The sequence below is a fragment of the Clarias gariepinus genome, chromosome 10 (assembly GCF_024256425.1).
Source record: "Clarias gariepinus isolate MV-2021 ecotype Netherlands chromosome 10, CGAR_prim_01v2, whole genome shotgun sequence".
Lineage (NCBI taxonomy): Eukaryota > Metazoa > Chordata > Actinopteri > Siluriformes > Clariidae > Clarias > Clarias gariepinus.
The window spans coordinates 11213830-11231656 of NC_071109.1; the positions used below are offsets into that span (position 1 = coordinate 11213830).

General features: G+C 37.4%; 1 protein-coding gene across 3 annotated transcripts; it reads right to left on the minus strand.

Moving 5' to 3' along the window:
• Nucleotides 1–294: 294 nt before the first annotated feature.
• plp1a (proteolipid protein 1a) lies at nucleotides 295–8878 on the minus strand. Of its 3 annotated transcripts, none has more exons than XM_053505372.1 (7): nucleotides 8608–8832; nucleotides 6555–6741; nucleotides 6048–6204; nucleotides 5577–5745; nucleotides 3518–3591; nucleotides 3311–3376; nucleotides 295–641 (listed from the first exon to the last, which is right to left on the minus strand). In XM_053505372.1, the coding sequence occupies exons 1-7, from the start codon at nucleotides 8609–8611 to the stop codon at nucleotides 474–476; spliced, it is 825 nt and encodes a 274-aa protein (XP_053361347.1). In that variant the 5' UTR covers nucleotides 8612–8832; the 3' UTR covers nucleotides 295–473. The 3 variants fall into 3 exon arrangements, with proteins under 3 accessions (XP_053361347.1, XP_053361348.1, XP_053361349.1); XM_053505373.1 differs by having other exon boundaries at nucleotides 472–694; nucleotides 8608–8870; XM_053505374.1 differs by having other exon boundaries at nucleotides 580–2199; nucleotides 8608–8878.
• Between the last annotated feature and the right edge of the window lie 8949 nt (nucleotides 8879–17827).

Consider the following 17827-nt stretch of genomic DNA (forward strand, 5'->3'; position numbering starts at 1 on the left):
TTCATCAAAACTGCTATGATGTTTTACACCATAACTCTGGCAAAGTATTTTCTCTTAACGTGATCACAACTTGTTTAACGATGCCTGAGAATGGCTGTTTAACTCCTCAACCATCCAGTCCGGTGTCTGGCATTGTATACGTCTTTGCAATAAAGGCAGCCAAGGCTGCTTTTGTTTACAAACAAATTAATTGGCAAATATCCAGCATTAGTGTCAATAAACCTTACACTTGACTGACTTTGTGTGATTTGTTTCATTGTCATTGAGGGGGGAATTAAAATCTACAAAGCCATCTGAAGGACCATCAAAGTGTATTTTTACAAGGATCTCAAAATTACAATGTACTTTAAATTAAATAAACAACAAAAAAAAAATCCCAGGACTCAAACATCAGTCTTTCTGATTACAATCCCAAACTAAAAAATATTTGCTTAACTTAAAAAACTGGCCCTGGGCATTTCTGAGAAATCATGCTAACAGGAGAAATCATCACCAGGTTTGGAGGCGTAGGGAGAAGTGATACTGCCACTGTGGCGTTTCGATATCCTGCTGCACAGCACATCGCTCTTCTCCTCTTTCACTCTGTAGCGCTTGTATCTTAGCAGGATCTGCCACTCGGCCAGCAGCATGTGACAGTGAATCTGCCGACGAGAAAAAGAAACTCTCCACACCTCCCCAGATCTTGACACGAACCCTGATGGATTTACTCTTATTGAAGTCGCTTTTCTCACAGAGAATGATTCACCCCTACTGATTTTCTTTATTTATTACCAAAATCTACCCTGCCCTCCAAAAAAAAGGAAAAACTTCACTCATGTGACTTAAACACTAACAAATATTGCTAGTAGCATTAAACAACAATTTGATGCATACAGTGTAAATAAGGATTAGTAAAAAGAAGAAAAAAAAAAAAAATCTACCTACAAGTGTTACACAATAACTACAATTTTCTCCCGATAGTTTTAGGGATATAGACGGAATACATTTTTTTTTTTTCCCTAGATGAACAAGACGAAATGTGCCTCTGAGATGCACAAAGCTGACACTAGGGGGAGACTGAGCACTCAAAAATGTCTTCATTGTTTAAATAGTGGATCATCAAATGATTTTTAAACTGGGGGAAAAAGAATTTTAATTTGATGCACAACGAATGTCGGAATGAAATCCTCAGGAAACCTCGGGTTGGTTTCTGTCTCTTTCTATACCCTGCAAGCTCATGCCTACGCTGTCCCGCGCATTCATAGCTCTGATGGATGCTCGTCCACCCCCAAGTTTCAGATCAATGCCGTCTCAAAGCCAGGCGTGACTATTATTCTCTAGACTATGAGAAAAAAAAAAAAGTGCTGAGGTCACAGCAAGTCAGTCTATATTGGCATGTCTGGACACCATGGTGACCAAATGTGAAAGGTTGTGGCCATAGTAACATGCTAGTTTGTTCTTTAAAAAAATCTAATTAGTTTCTCAATGAATGACTGATAAAATCAGTTATTTCTGTTAATAAAAAAAGTCTAACAAAAAAAAAATAAAAAAAAAACATTAATTGCATGTAAAAATAAACTACATTGGCTATTCAGCTACAGCGTACAGAGGAAAACTAACATCCCACAACTTAGGGATGTAGGCACTTGTATAGAAAACACAAAAATGCTATTTTCAGATCACAAAATATAAACAGCAAAAGGTATATTAAAACAATAGAGGGAGAGAAAAAAAAAGGATATCACACACCCTCTACCAAACATCATGCAACCCTGTGCTTCCTGTCCAACTGAGTCATTTGTCCTTCAGGCATGAAAAGGCACTAAGACAGCTTTTAAAAAAAAAAATTATGGCACTGTAATCAACAGCATTACAATCAATGGTCATTAAATAGTCTGTTGTCCTGCCTCCAGAACAAAACCATTTACTAGCCTCTATGCTTCAGTGTTACATCATTACCTGCTGGACAAAGAGAGAGAGAGGAAAAAAACAACACTCAGTTGGCCTGTTATAAAGTGTCAGTGAGACAGGAAGAAAGTCTTAAGGAGAAACAGAGGTGTTGAACGGGTAGGTGTGGGTCTTTCCATACGGTGCACAGCGGATACAAACAGCATGGATTGCAGGAAAGGACAGATCGCTTTAACACCGTGCACCTAAGCCTTTCCTCCCCAGATAGCGTAGAACAGCGAAATTATAGGTTGTGGAGACTGTATATGTAAGCTAGAGAGAGAGAGAAAGGAGAAAGAGGACACAATAAAACAGGAGTGAACGTGAGCATCAAAAAAAAAAGAAAAGAAGCCAGAACGATATAGAACAGTATCGCTATTACAAGACGCAGAAAATAAAACAGCAATGCTAACTCAGGCTGTAGATAATACACACTGATGTTACTGTACCAGTACAGCATGGCATACTATAACTGCATAGCGAATTCTCACAGTACAGTAGGCGTTGATTCATGTTCTACAGCTGTAGCAGGGAAAGTAGTAGTGGCTGTAATTCAATCGCAGGTTTATAATCATATGCTTATTTTTTATAATTTAGTGTTGTTTTTACGGTAACAGGACCACATACAAAATCTAATAACATGCAGATTAAAACTGTTATTTAAAACAGGGGGAAAAAAAATCTAATCACTGTTATAGCACTGTACAGCTTTCTATAACGGCTATTTATTTACCGTTGAAAAAAGGAGTAGTTTTGTAGTGGTTTGTACGTTTTCCACAGTTTCTATAGGAAAATCTTCACAATATAGACAATTCGGGTTTCTATAGTCTGTAATATGACAAGCTGGAACTAATGTCTTAGTAAAATAAAAATGGAAGCTGTTAAGGGCATAGCTGTTAAGTGAAAACAGGAACTAATTGGTTCTGCTAATGTTCCATAATAATAAATGCAATTATTAATTTAAAACCTGTAATGCTTGGCAAGTGGCTACAAAATGGAAAACGATCAACTTTGCTTGCATCACACCACCCTGTCGTTGATTATATTCCTGTAACAGTAGAACACTTTGTTGCATTTTTCCTCATCCTTACCCGATGGCTTCTGGTTTTGACGCCCGTGCTAACACTAATTAGAATGCAATGTGTCCCAGGCAGACACGTCATATACTCATGACACTCTCACACTCCTGACGAATAGGTTAAAAATCTTAGACAAAACAGACAAAAGCCGCTGTGCTGTTTTAAGCCTGGGCAGACACAGCTGACCTCATAACTAATGGAGGATTCGAATTCTTCTACGCCCACATCTGCGTTGTGCCGTCACTGGGACACACGACTAATTGTTTGCAGGCATTTCAGTCCCCGGTTGTGGTCTTGTTACTCACCAGAGCCAATAATGTAATCCCGGCTCCAGCGAAGGCAGCAATGTAGAGGTCGTAGGTCAAGAAAAACTGCAAAATGAGATTCACCAAGTCAGAGCTGTAAGCGCTAACGTTTGATGTCAGATCTATCTCGGGCAAACCGCTGAGGCCGATCCTCTGAGGGTTGGCTATGAGAAACAGAATCATGTTTGGCCTGCAGGAAACACTTACCTCCCTTGTTTTGCATACATTGAACAAGGTCATTCCACACGCTTTTCCTGGCACAGTGTTCCATGGAAGTAAACCTGGAAAATATATAAAGCTCTTGTTATGCAATGCAATAACAATAAAAATAACTTCATGGAGAAGCCAGTTGCAGATAGCAATCTTCAACATCCATTGTGTGGTCCACACCTACTTCCATAAACAAATAGCTTCAGGTGTAAACTGATTTTAACATTGATTTTTTTTTTCTTCCTAAAAAGTAAAACCAATAATCAGGAACCAGGTGGGGAAATCTAAAGGGTCTATAGGGTAGGATATGGAAGTACACCCTATATAAAGTGTTATGTGTCAGAGATTCTCAGGTCATTTAGAAGAAACCAACTAGCTTCACTTCATTGACAGTTAAGCCCATTACTTTATGCACAGCTCTTGTATGATCCTGTCACAGCATCTCAATGGGGCTGACTTTGACTTGACCTTTCTAACACAATGAATATTTTCCACTTAAGCCATTCAGATGTCCAAAATTCTCAACATGTGACTTCACGTTGGCTCAAGAATATTCTGATATAAAATTGACTTCATCGTTGAATCAAGTTGTCCTGGGTCATTTGCCTGCAAAACAAGCCCAAATCCTCACCCTTTACCACCATGCTTGACAGTTGGTATGAGGCGTTTGTGGTGATACACATTGTTCATTTTGTCCCGTGGTCTCATCAGTGAAAAAGATTATGCTTCAAAATTTTTGTGGCTTGTTCAAACAGACTGTTACGAATGCAAGTCATCCACCTTTCTTTCCATAAAAGCTATATCTGTTTAGTATTTTTCTAGTTGCGCAGACATGTAAAACATTTAACGTGGTTAAAGAACATACAGGCCTTCAGGGAGCAGTGCTGTGAAAAAGGATTTACACTTTGTCAGATAGGTTCTATTTAAGTGATTTCTTGATTCAACTGGTCTGGCAGTAATCAGGCCCGGGTGTGGCAAGTGCAGGAGGTTTACACTGCTTTTTTCCCTTAATAAATGAAATCATTAAAAAAAAAAAAACTGCATGTTGTATTTACGTTTGTTTGATGATCTAAAATCATTTATGTTGGAAAAATATGCAAAAAATTAAAAACAGGAAGAGATAACTACTCTTTCATAGCAGTGTACATAAAGTAGCTCTTGGGTTTTTCTTTATATTTCTGATCTCTCATTAAACAGTCTGACCTTGGACTAAATTGGCTGGGACGCCCACTCTCGGAAAGACTGCCAACTATCTTGAAAGCTTTCCAATTGTAAGCAATCCTTCTTCCTATGGAATGGTGGATTTCAAATGATTTGAAGATGGCCTTGTAACCCTTCCCAGATTGATCAAAAGCAACAATAACTTCTCTGAGGTCACGGCTGATGTCGTTTCTTCTTGGCATGATGTAGAACAATCTAAAAAATTTCGGATTTTATAAAAGTAGGCAGTAGACTTCTAGGTGATTCACTAATCTTGTGCATTTCATTAGTAACACCTGGCTTCTAATTACTCTCTTAATGATTGTTTAAGTAAGTAGGGAGACTGTACTTATTTATTATTTATTGTCACCTGTTTTCTGAATGTCACCCGTTTTCCTTTTTTTTTTTTTTTTTTTTGAGTGACTACATATCACAATCTGTTGTCATCTGAGGATATTTGTTATTTAGACACTGATGAATAGAAACAGAATTAAACGAGGGTGTACTTTCTTTTCCCCCCCATGTGCAATGAATGTACAGCTCATTTACTGATCTCCAATAATGATAGATGAGTTGTTTTGAAACAAACAGATTCTCATACATTTGTACCCAGGTTTAGAAGTCAAACAACAGAGCTCAGTCTCTCTTTCATGTGCATGCACACACACACACACACACACACGCACACATCATATCATAATAATCGGCTAATTTCACACATATTATGGCAGCAACCAAAAGACAACCTTGGAATTTTAATCAGCCTTACAAGGGGCCAAATCAAATCCCGGAGCTGTCAGGAGGGAAAAAACAAGTGTGATAAAGATATTAAAGGATTCAAGAGTGAGTTCATTACCAAACTGTCTGGCATCCATGCACAGCTGGTTGATGCTTGAGGGTGTCTCGGAGAGAAAGTCGATGGTGCGACAGGTCGCAGCCATGTTGTAGAAGAAGTAGACAGGAAGTGCGGAGAAAGCAAAGACGAGCAGCCAGATGACAGCCAGGACATACGTGATCACAATGAACTGCGAATAAAAATCAGCACCCGAGTGTTTCTGATGTCCCTTATCTCTCTGACACACACACACACTCTCTCTCTCTCTCTCTCAAAAACTGTACCGTTGGGACTGTTTCAGATGCTTTCTGTCAAGCAGAGTTTTAATATATTACATACAAAAAGGCAATTTCATGCCAGGAATGAAAAGAAATGAAAAGGACATAATCCCAATAAACTCTATACTTAAAAAAAGCAAACATTTTGGCAGCCTTTATAGAAATCTTTAATAAATCATAAAAAAAACAAACAAAAAAAAACAACAATCCTTACCGTCGTACTGAGACAGCGCCCACACACAGTGCTTCTGAACTCGCCAAACGTTTGCTTTGCCACACTGGTCGTGTAAAAGCCTTCAGCCAGCAGTGCAATGCAGTAGAGAAAGAAAAAGCTGGCCAGGCCATAGATAACGTACTGGAAATACTCGATGCTAAAAGTGAGAGAGAGAGAGAGAAAGAGAGAGAAAGATTAAGAAGAAATGTTTATCCTATGTACTGTATTATCCTGGATGAAGACATCATGGATGAAGACGTACAGTATATGCATCAAGGGTCTCTAGAGATCTAGTAATGAACCAATTTTGGTCTTCCACAGCAGAATGAACATCATTATGGGTTACTTTCAGATACTTATTATAAATGGGTCCATTTAGGTTAGAAGCAGACGTTTCACATGCTCTCTCTCTCACATACATACAAATATATAATATATATATATATATATATATATTCCTAGACGAGCACTTTCCATTACATGAAAAGTGAATTACATGACATTTACAGGTAGGCTAGAGCGATGTAGTCCTGCAGGTTGCGAGCGAAGTAAGTCTCGATAAGCCTCTCGGTCTCGGCGAGCGCCTGGTGCCCACAGCCACAGAACAGCGCGATGCCAGAGAAGCAGAGGAGAGTTGCCACCACGGACATGTACGGAATTCCTCCAAGAAACCGCATGCAGCAATCGTAACAACCTACAACACACAAAAACACGCTTTTACTTTCTCTATCAAACTGTGCTTTTTTTTCTAGATTTTTCTTGTGGTGTGCTTGTTTGCTTTCTTGAAACTTCATGGTCTCTGTTTCCTAAGCTAGCAAATTACCTGAAAATTCACTATCATATTTGTTAGTAGCTTTTTATCCGAGTGACCTTCTTATCAAAAATATAATAATAATAATAAAAAAAGATACTCATCAGATTCATTGTACAGTATATAAGGAAAGGCAAAGAGAAATTTAGTTACAGAAATGACCAAAAAATTATTAAAAGGATTATAATTCATGAACATATTTAAGCATTGATTAATTTTCTGTAACTTTCATCCTTCACAGGTACTTGTATAGTGGATGCACTGTTTAATCTAAGGCAAATAAACATGTTCGCATTTAATGAAGGAAAAACTAAAATACATAAAAGGTTAATATTTTGAAGGCTTCTTTAAAGAGGTGTGTATTTACCAATGAAAAAGGAGTCTCCAGTGTCAACATTTCAAAAAAGGAGCAGAAAACTATTTGTCTCATGGATAATCTACGATATTAAAATAAACCCTTTTGGACTTGCGATTATCAAAAAATCTTGACTTCAGTGCTGGTAATGTGTTCCTATAACAGCACTATTGTTATGTTTTACTCCATGCCTAATTTAAATACAAATCAGCTCAAATCAGCTATTGTGTTCCTTGTTCATCAGTGGCAACACCAGTCATTTAAAAACAGTACAAACGAATACACAGATACCATTCATTATATTTCCAATGAGTGCATATGCGTCCTATGATATGAACACTGAGGCATTCAGTCGCACCAGTTGGCTCCACAAAACTTCTTATCTAAAAGGCCACAAAGCAAGCAAGGGCTTTTTCTGTAATGGATTGTGAGTGCCGGGGTGCACCACAGCCCACGGAGTGTGAGAAAAAAGGGAGGACCGTGGCACTGAGGGAGAGTGTCTCCTTTTGTGGCTCCACTGACAATGCTCTTTGTCTCAGAGCAGCTCGGGGGCACAAGGGCACGCAATGTTGACGCAAACAAAAGGCCAAAGCCACCTCAGTTACAAACAGATCAACTTTTGAAAGCTGGCATCGAGGGGAGAAAAGGGGAGGGGAGGGGGATGGCTTGTGACTGCGGGCGCAGAAAGGGTGCTGGGGGAAGTGCTGGTAGATCCTTCCTTCCCAGGATGCAACAACACAAAAAAAGGATACTCGCACAAAAGATGCCCCGGGTGGGACAGGAGGTGCATGGCGGGGTTTAGGTCTAAATTGAGGATATCAAAGCAATTGTAAAAAAAATAAAAATAAAATAAATAAAACAAAGCAAAAAAAAAATTTTGTTTTTTTCCCCCATCATCACCCTCTTTACAGACTGGCCTTGTATTAGTTCAGCTGTAGATCCGCAGCAACTTGTATTTCTACAGACAATAAATGTAAATTTAACTTTGGGCTATTTGTGGAAATGAGAAAATCAATGCTTGTGCAGGCAGCATCGAGGGAGCCTTGGATCTTTTACAATTACACTGAAGCTAAAACGACTTCCATAAAAGTGGAATAACTTTGTAGACCAAAGCCTGGCAATTGCTTGTACAGGAATTTATTCCAGCATCCATGGTTTTAACGCTTCAACATTCAATTTGTTTTTATTTAATCAACTTCTCACGTGACGTATATCACTCAGTTAACTCGATACAAAGTTACACCAAGCAGGTTGATAAAGCCTTTGAATTATGTAAAGTAATAATTGAAAATAATAAACGAAGTCGTTAAAAAAAACTTTAAATCAGAATGAATGCAAAACAAACAACAACAACAACAATAATAATAATAATAATAATAATAACAACAACTCACCCATCTTTGAGGACAGTGGTGTGTGAGCTGGTCCTGGCAGTGTGTGAGGATGGTGATGGTGATGGTGTGTGTGTGAGGATCAGGCCCGCAGCTGAGCGCGTCTTTAAAGGCCAGCTTCTGCACTGCGCGTCTCAGACAAAGCACACAGGACGCGGCGGCGGGGATTCGCTCTCAATGTCCCTTTTCAATAAAGTGCACTAGAATGGTCGGCTTGAAGACCGAGCAGAATGAATGAGGAGGAGCAACGAGGTCAGGGCTTTCTGTGCGCTGAGACATTAACTCCAACCACACACACCGCACAATCCACATGAATTAGCATAGAATTACTGGGGCTTTTCTCCTCCTTCTGGATATAACGCTTGTTAATAAAGCGGCGGGATTTTAGCTTAATATGAGACACGTACCAAACATCTTCTACATAAACTTCATTACATTACATATTATTCATTTAAATCAGTCATGTGGTGTTTTTTTTGGAATGTGACACACGTGTAGGCTGAATAACCAGCACGGCCATCTGTTTTTTTTTTCAGGGGAAAGTAACTCCCGCTACAAGTGACGTCATGGGTGAATTTGCATATTGATTATGGTCGAGAAATTTTTTTTTCAAAACAGAAAAACTATACTTATAAAAATAACTTATTTCATACTGAAAAAGAAATAGTTTCTCATACAATCACAAACAATTTATTTAGTTAAAATTACTATTATTTCTATCAAGCACACAAATAAAGTGAACTGCAGTTGGTTACCAGTTTACCAGCAGTGTTGGGGGACGTTACTTTTTAAAGTAACTAAATTACATTACAAAATTACTGTCATAAAAAAGTAATCAGTTACATTACAGCTTTACTTTCTGATCAAAGTTACTAGTTCGAGTACTTTTCCATTGTATAAAATTAAACCTCCTTTGTGATTCCTCATGCATGTTGTTTTAGTCAAGACCTTTATAATTATTCTACCATCATCACTCAGAAAAGTTTGGCCCATAATCTGTTACCTACTAATACCCCTATCTCATCTACGCGGTTTCTTCACACACACACACACTAAGGAAACGACTGATGTCTGGCTCACGGATTACATAAATTGTCTGAATAATGGGTAACATTTAAAAAAATATAACTAAATAACTGAATACAGTACTTAAATGGCGGACCTAACGTGTTAGATTACTCGTTACATCAAAAAAGTAATTCAAGTACTTTTACTTTGTAACGCGTTACACCCAACACTGTTTACCAGACACCCTTATCCACAAAGACTTATATTCTTATATATTTGAGCATTAAGGGCCTTGCTTAAGGGCCCAATAGTGTGAACTTGTGAACTAGTGATGGTGGTTTGAACCTCTGACCTTCTAAACATTAATCCAATCTTTAACCACTGAGCTACCCCTGCCTCCCTTACTATTAGGGAAATCATGTAAAGCAGAGGTACTGAATTAAAATTTAGGAAGGTCCAGATGATAATATTTTCTTTAAGCCGAGGTCAGAATTTCACACTTGTGTCAGGATTCAGATCTCTATATATGCAGTCATTGTAAGTCTATATAAAAAAATAAGCAATTTTAAATTTCCATAGCGTTTCAATAATATTTATTGTCAATTTTTTCGAACATGTGGACAGGTTGATTTTTGATTGACTTGAATCTTTCCTTGTATTTGTATGGAATACAATCAATAATCTTTAATTAATCTTTAGTGAATCTTCATTTGCATGGTGCTTGACTGCAAACAAATATGAAAGGACTCTGGTTGCTCGGTCATACTGAGCTCTTATTTCGTTTGCCTAAACAACCAGTGTTTTATTTCATGGTCACAACATGAGACATATTGGTTTTAAATACTCTGCATAAAGAATAAACACATTCATCTTTGAGCTTTAATTAATAATTATATTTAATTCCTTCTACTTTTCTTTTCCTTGGTTTTTTAGATTTTGTTTAAATCGGAAATACAAATTATTAATAAAGTATTTATCTTTATCTTAATTTAGTTACCACATGCACAAAGCGTCTTCAAGCTAAAATAAAACCTGATAGTAAATAAGAGCTATTGAGTAATTGTGCCATCTGTAATCTGATTAATCATTTTGATACTTGATTATGAAAATACTCATTAGTTGCAGCCCTATTCTAAACAGCTTAGGATGAAGGGTCTTGCTCAAGGGCTCAACAGTGACAGCTTGGCAGCACTGGAGCTTGAACCAGGGACCTCCTGATCAGCAGTCCAGTACCTTAACTACCAAGCAGATGGGAGTGCTACAATCTGATGCAATTAATTGTATTAGAATTTGTACGTTGATTGTCATACGCACACTCAGATTGTCCACTTGAAGTCAGTCCCAATGTGGGGAGAAAAATATTAGTCCCAATGCACATGAAATCTAGGAGATGTTTCACTCTGTGTAATTACCTGACATGGCTATCAGTGATCAGCTGTATAAATCCACTGCACAGGGCTTGTTAAGGCTGATTAGACTTAGCTCCTGTGACATTTTATACCATTCTATTTTCTTATCTTACAACATTTAGTGATGCAGTTACAATCAGTTTTACAAATGTCTAAATTGTCTGCTTTAAAACATTTGTTAATTGCGAATAATCTGAAACAGTGATTGGTCATTTGAAACGTAGGTTAACAGAAGGAGATTGTAAATTGATCAAACCTGCTCCCTGATACTTTATACCAAGCAGCTATTCTGTCAGATAGAGAGCCATATTGAGTGCAGGACAGTCAATACTGTTTGTTAAAAAATTTTATCTTTGTTGTGTGGCTATATTTTGAAGATAAGTAATGAGAATAATAAAAAAGCTAAAAAAAAAAGTTGCCTAAATCTGGGCTTGGTTGTTTTCCTCCGGGACGGATTGGCACTTCGTCCAGGGTGTACCCTGCCTTCTGCCTCGAACAAGTTTCCTTCCTTAGTTACCCTATAAATCCAAGGATAAAGTGGTATAGATGATAAGTGAGTGAGTTGCTAAATCTAGTGTCACTGCATTTGTAAAAAAAAAAAAAAAAAAAAATATATATATATATATATATATATATATATATATATATATATATATATATATATATTGCAATTAAAAACCAGGTAATGATTAGACCATCTAAGACATAAGAGACTTATGATGATTATGTTAAGACATTTGCATAAAGAAATCCTAAAACCTAAAAAAAAAAAAATGATATAATGCATTATACTACACATTTCTAAGAAAGGTCAGAAGAATTCATATAATCACAAAAATGACTAAAAACTCTTTTTTTACAGCATTAATTATAACTCTATAGTTAAAAAATGCTTTTTTTCTAAGTGTAAATCAGACCTCTTGACAACCTCACCTACTTGTTTTTGAGTGATAGTAGGTAAACCTTAAGGGTTAATGTTTTGTGCATGTTGAGACGCTTTCATGCTGAACACGGTTGTAAAAAGTGACTAGTCTATAGTCTACCATATATAGGACACCCTTCCTTTCATGTGTCATTCTTGACAGCTCAAACCAGTCCAGGCCATTTTCTTCGGACCTTTTTTTAAATCAACAAGATGTTTCCACTAACAGTACAGTATCAAGTGCTCGCTAAATAATAGCATTTAATTCATAATCAAATTTGACATGAGACATAGATATTATATGACTTGTGTCAAAGTTTAATAAAAGTTTAAATATAGTTGCAGGCAACGATGACGGGCCCAAGCACCCGGCGGCGATGGCACAGGGTGCTTGGGGCCGTTATCGTTGCACCGCGCAACCTGCACACGTCACACACTATACAGTTCTGATATCAGATTAGTGTGTGTGTTAACATTTGTGATGTGTGTGTATGTGTGTTTGTGTGTTATACAGTATATGAGTGTGTTTGTGCATGCATGTGTGTATGAGTATTTACATGCGTGCGTGTGTGTGTCTGTGTGAGTGAAAGGTGTGTGTATTTATGTGTGTATGTGTGTGGTATCAGTGTGTTTGTGCATTTGTGTGTGTGTGTGATGTGTTTACATTTGTGATGTGTACGTGTGTACTGGAAAATAAGCATCACACCATGATGCTACTTAATGTGATGTCACTGAACATGATCGTATAAATTCACTAGGAGGAGTATATCAAAATCAGGTGCGTTTTTGCTAACGACCCGAAATAACCGGCCTCTTGTTGAGTTGAGCCTAGGACATGCGGTGTGAAAGTTGTCCGGCTTAATGAGCTCTAAATGTGTGCATGGTTTCGTGTGCCTACATCAAAGTGTGTATGAGCTATCCAGCTAAATCTTGCCTGGGGGCCTCTGGGGGCTCCGGCCACGCGACTCTCAGGCATCTTAATGGCAGCAGATTCCAACCTGCCTGTCAATTTTCACGAGTTTCACCAGAAAAGAAAAACTACGAAAAAAACAAGAGGGTCCTGCGTACCCTATAGTGCTTGGGCCCTAATGAAAAACTGAATAATTTGTATTTATTAATTAATAAATACAAATACAGCTACAGACAAACAGAGATAAACTATTTTAAAAATGCATTTGTTATGTACAGTATGTAGTCACAAGATGCCTAGCTTTTCTATTTTGCTTATCCTCAGCACCAGGGGCAGTGAATATTGGAAATGTGTGCTGAGATCACCGCCAAACTCTCCCCACTGGAAAATGTGATGTTGTACACCTGGAGAGGTATGCCTCATACTGTATCCTGTATAACTCCATCCATCCACTACTGCAGTTTCGGAACCTCATCTTTATGGGAATAACATCATAACAGACAAGGGCACCTCAAGGTAGCGTGCTGCCTCTAATGTCTAGCGTGTTTTTTCGATAAAAGGAGGTCACAGTCTAATACCTCCTGGGCCTGTGTGACAGCCTGTAACACTAGAGGTCACCTGTGTCTTTGCTTGGTTAGAATAAAAAACCTGCAGTCACACTTGGCAGATAAGATTTAACACCCCTTTTTATTCAGGTGATTGGCAGGTGATTAAGAATTAGCTCTAGTTTTATACTGTGTTCTGATATTAGGAATGCTATGGCGCCAGGTTACCAGCACTCTCCACCAGAGTGGAGTAATTACATAAGTTCAGAGAACCAGAACGTGAATCAGAAATAGATCAGGGGAGAGACATTTTTGGATAACTACACTAGTTAGTGTAGTTCAAACCTTATGTCCTATACTTATGTCTTACAACTCTACTTACAATTACAGTACACTCATGCTTTTATTGTAAAAAATGTCCACATACATTGCAAAAACTGGGGTGAAAAAACTGGGTGGCCAGAGCACAGAGCTCCGACCTCAACTTAAGTGAACACTTTTAGGATGAAATGTAACACTGGCTGCTCCTAAGACCTCCTCAACCATTGACTTCACTATATCACGCTTGTGGCTGAATGGGAAAAAAATCCCCACATCTCTGAAAATTAGTCGAAAGCCTCCCCAGAAGAGTGAAGGTTATTATAGCAGCAACTGACGAATAATTCCGATTGGAGATGTTTAACAAGCACATACAGTATGAGTATTAACAATAATATGCATGATAATAATAATATTTTTTTGTATTCATTTGTATTAAATGTATTCATTTGTATTCATATATTTAAATTTATTTTTAACGAAAACAACAGGCCTAACTTTAGTTCCAAAAAATAAATAAATAAATAAAGAAATAATAATAAAGAAATGCAGGAATAAAATGACAAAAAAAAAAAACACAGAAATGCATCCCACAGCAGCCATATTAAAGCATGATTCATATGCCTCAGGACAATTTACAGAGATACTGCCATGTTGATAGACGATTTCATTGTGATGCTACTATTGTGTCTTCACAGTGTCACTGATTATTGTTTTCAAATAATAGCAGACCTAAAAATGTATACTGTACAATATGTCACTCTGTTTGTTACAGACGACTTACTTTGTAGTTTCTGAGACATTAGACACAAGACACAAGACTTCCTTTATTTTCCAATATGCTATTTGTTATGGAAATTTTTGCGCTGGAACATTGTATTTATCACTCATGTATGTAGCAACTGTAAATATGCTTTAAAAAAATAAAACAAGCTATTTTATGACAAACGTTATCCTACTGGAATAAACCCACTCAACAGGGACTTGACAGATAAACAGCAGGTAGCAATCTGCCTTACAGTTGCAAAAGACTGTAAATGATGATCTGCAATACTTGATGAATCATCACAGGATATTCTGCGATGGAATTATATCCAAAAGAACATCATTCCATTTGAACTACCTCTGACCCCAAACTAGGCAGTCACATAATGTTTTTTTTTTAAATAATTAATTTTACAAATTATTTTTCTCTGAAAAAAAAAATCTTGTTGTCTTTAAATCTACAGAAAGGCCTGTCTTCTGGATCTTCTACATTCCTATTTTCTTTAATGTAAGATCAAAGTTTTAGACAATCATCTTGATGACAGCACAGTGTTTTAGAAGCTCTTGCCTGTGTTTCAATGTCCTGGTGCATGAAATTGCTGAACAGTTTTACAATTTATTTACCAACCTGACAGCCAGGGTTGTTTTGGCAAAGATGGGCCACCTAGAGGACATTGCATTTGATGTTTCAGATGACTGTAGGATACGCAGGTGAGTATATGAGGAATACCACATGCATTACTCCTGAACATCATAAGTCATGTTTCAAGTCTGAACCAGGCTCCTCGGTTGTGTGTCGAGCTGTACGTATCACACCACCCAGTGTAGAATCATTTCCTATAACAGCATGCAATTTTTGTGTTTTATCATGTATTCTTTGAAACTCGATGTGACTGCACTCTTTCAATCACATCTTCTGACTTTTTGAAAAGGTGGAAATGCAACTTTCAAACTAGACATAAATCACAGCTGTGCTGAAATTAAGCACAACAGCCTCAAGTGTGATATTGCTTTTATATAACAGTTCAACAAGCAGCATTTATTATCAGCAGAATATGGATTTGTTTGTTTAGTTATTTTGCTAGAAGAACCATTAATGTGTTATTTAGTATTTTGGATCAACACCTCATATCTCCATACTTTGGTTCTAAACAGCCAGACCTGCTTGTATTTTAATGGAGTTTCGAGAAATAGTCGTCCAGCCTTTCTGCAGGACTTTTTTTTTGCTGTCATTTTTAGCAAGACTTTGCTATCTGATTTCCAGTCCAGTCCCTGCACCTAAGCAGAGGAGTATTTTTTGTTTGTTTAGCCACACAGTGGCCTATGAACTATTCAAGTATAAGAACTATTTAACTTAAGGCATGAACCAGTGAGAAACTGGTGCAGATGATGACAGATGATCAGGCCGGTGATTAGTGTACTGGTGATGCTGAATGCTGAGTGGTTGGAACAGACGAGAGGGGAAATGAGTTTGCTGCTGAAATTGTTACATAATCAATAAGGATAACATAAACATAAACAATTTGCAGCCTGTCGCAGTAAAACATTTGCTGTAATTAAATTTTTTTTTTTTTTACAGAATTTAAATGTAATTTTATTTAAAATGAATAAATGAGGGGTGGCTCAAGTACAGTACTGTATATTACATATTTAAAAAAAGTTTTATGGGGAGAAATCACTACAAAGTATTCTGACTAATCACTATTATCTACTAGACTCTGCTGATATCCACAGTGCACAAGGGCTTAATAATCAGTCTGCTTAAAATGAAAATAATGTAAATCATGCGCAGTGGCCTTCATATTTGTCACATTGAAGCAAGTATTAATGCTTCCCAAAATAACCATCTTCGACACAATCTAAAGGATTTTTTTCTTAGCAGAATACCTCCACAACAAGTTCTAGAGAATCTATGCCAAGGCACAATGAAGCTGATGGCTTGTGGTGACCCATGAACTTTTAACACGCTTGGTTTTCCCTTTAATTTTTCACCTGTCTGGAGCTGTATCATAAAGTAGACGCTGAGGCACTTTGCTTGAAGGCTCAGACTTCCACAGACATAGATTAGAAAAGACCATTCGGTAGTGTCCTCTGCTTAAACTGTGATATATTTGATTTAAAATGCCAGTAGTCAGTATGGCTGGAAAATGTATATGATTTTATAAAATCATTCATAGAGTGGTTCCATGTCAAGAAAACAGAGCGATATAGGGAAAAAAAACAGTAAAGGTTGAAACTCAGGGAAATAACTCTATGAACAGCACACAGAAAATATTGCAAAAGTGCAGAGAAAGAGAAAGAAAGAATGAGAAAGAAAGCTTAAGGAAGGACATATTCCAGCCTTCTCTGCAAAATATGTCAGAATGTCACAGCCTGAGAGAAAGTGAAACACTTATAGCGCTGCACACACTGTACTTTATGTATAATGTGTTCAGTTACCTGGCAGTATTTTTGTTGTTGTCCGGATAGAATGGTGGAAGTGAGGTGAGTGTGAAATCAAATTGTAAAAAAAACATAAAAAATGTAGAACTTACAGCTATGTTTAATAGTAAAGGTACTGTAAGACCATTTCTACAAGGACCGTGTGAAGAGAACTCAAGGGATTGGGACTAAACAGCTGTGTATAGCCTTAGGAAAACCACTTATCAGTCAGGCTTCAATTCGCGTGAAGAGACATGAATGAAGTGATGTAACCTTCATGCCTAGTGCCTACTGTACAAGCATGTGGGGGCAGTGTTCTGATCTGGGGTTGCTTCAGTTGGTCAGTCCAAGGTTGAGCAACATTATGTGCCTTAAAAATGAGGTCAGGTGACTACCTAAATATACTGAATGACCGGGTTTTTTCATCAATGGATTTTTTCTTCCCTTATGGCACAGGCAGGTTCCAAGATGTTAACTGCAGTCTGAGTCTGGTTTAACTTGAGTCTGGTTCCTCTCAAGGTTTCTCTCAAGGTTTCTTCCTGTTGCCATTTTAGGGAGTTTTTCCTTGCTGCTTTTCCTTGACAATTTTATCATTTTGGATCACACATTCACATTTCATACAAACTTTCATAATTCTTTAGATTGTGTAAAGTTGCTTCGCGACAATGACAATTGTTAAATGTGCTATACAAATAAAATTGAATTGAATTGAATGTCAGGATTTGTTAGGTTCAAATTGTGAAAGAGTGGTTCAGGGAGCATGAGACGTTATTTTCACACATTTTCACCCTAACCAAATTCAGAATCTTTTGACGTGCTAAAGCAGGCGTTACGCTGCTGTCTGACTTTTCCATCATCAATACAAGATCTTCGAGGGAAATTAATGAGACTCTAGATAATAAATGTTTTGACATTTTTTAAGCTT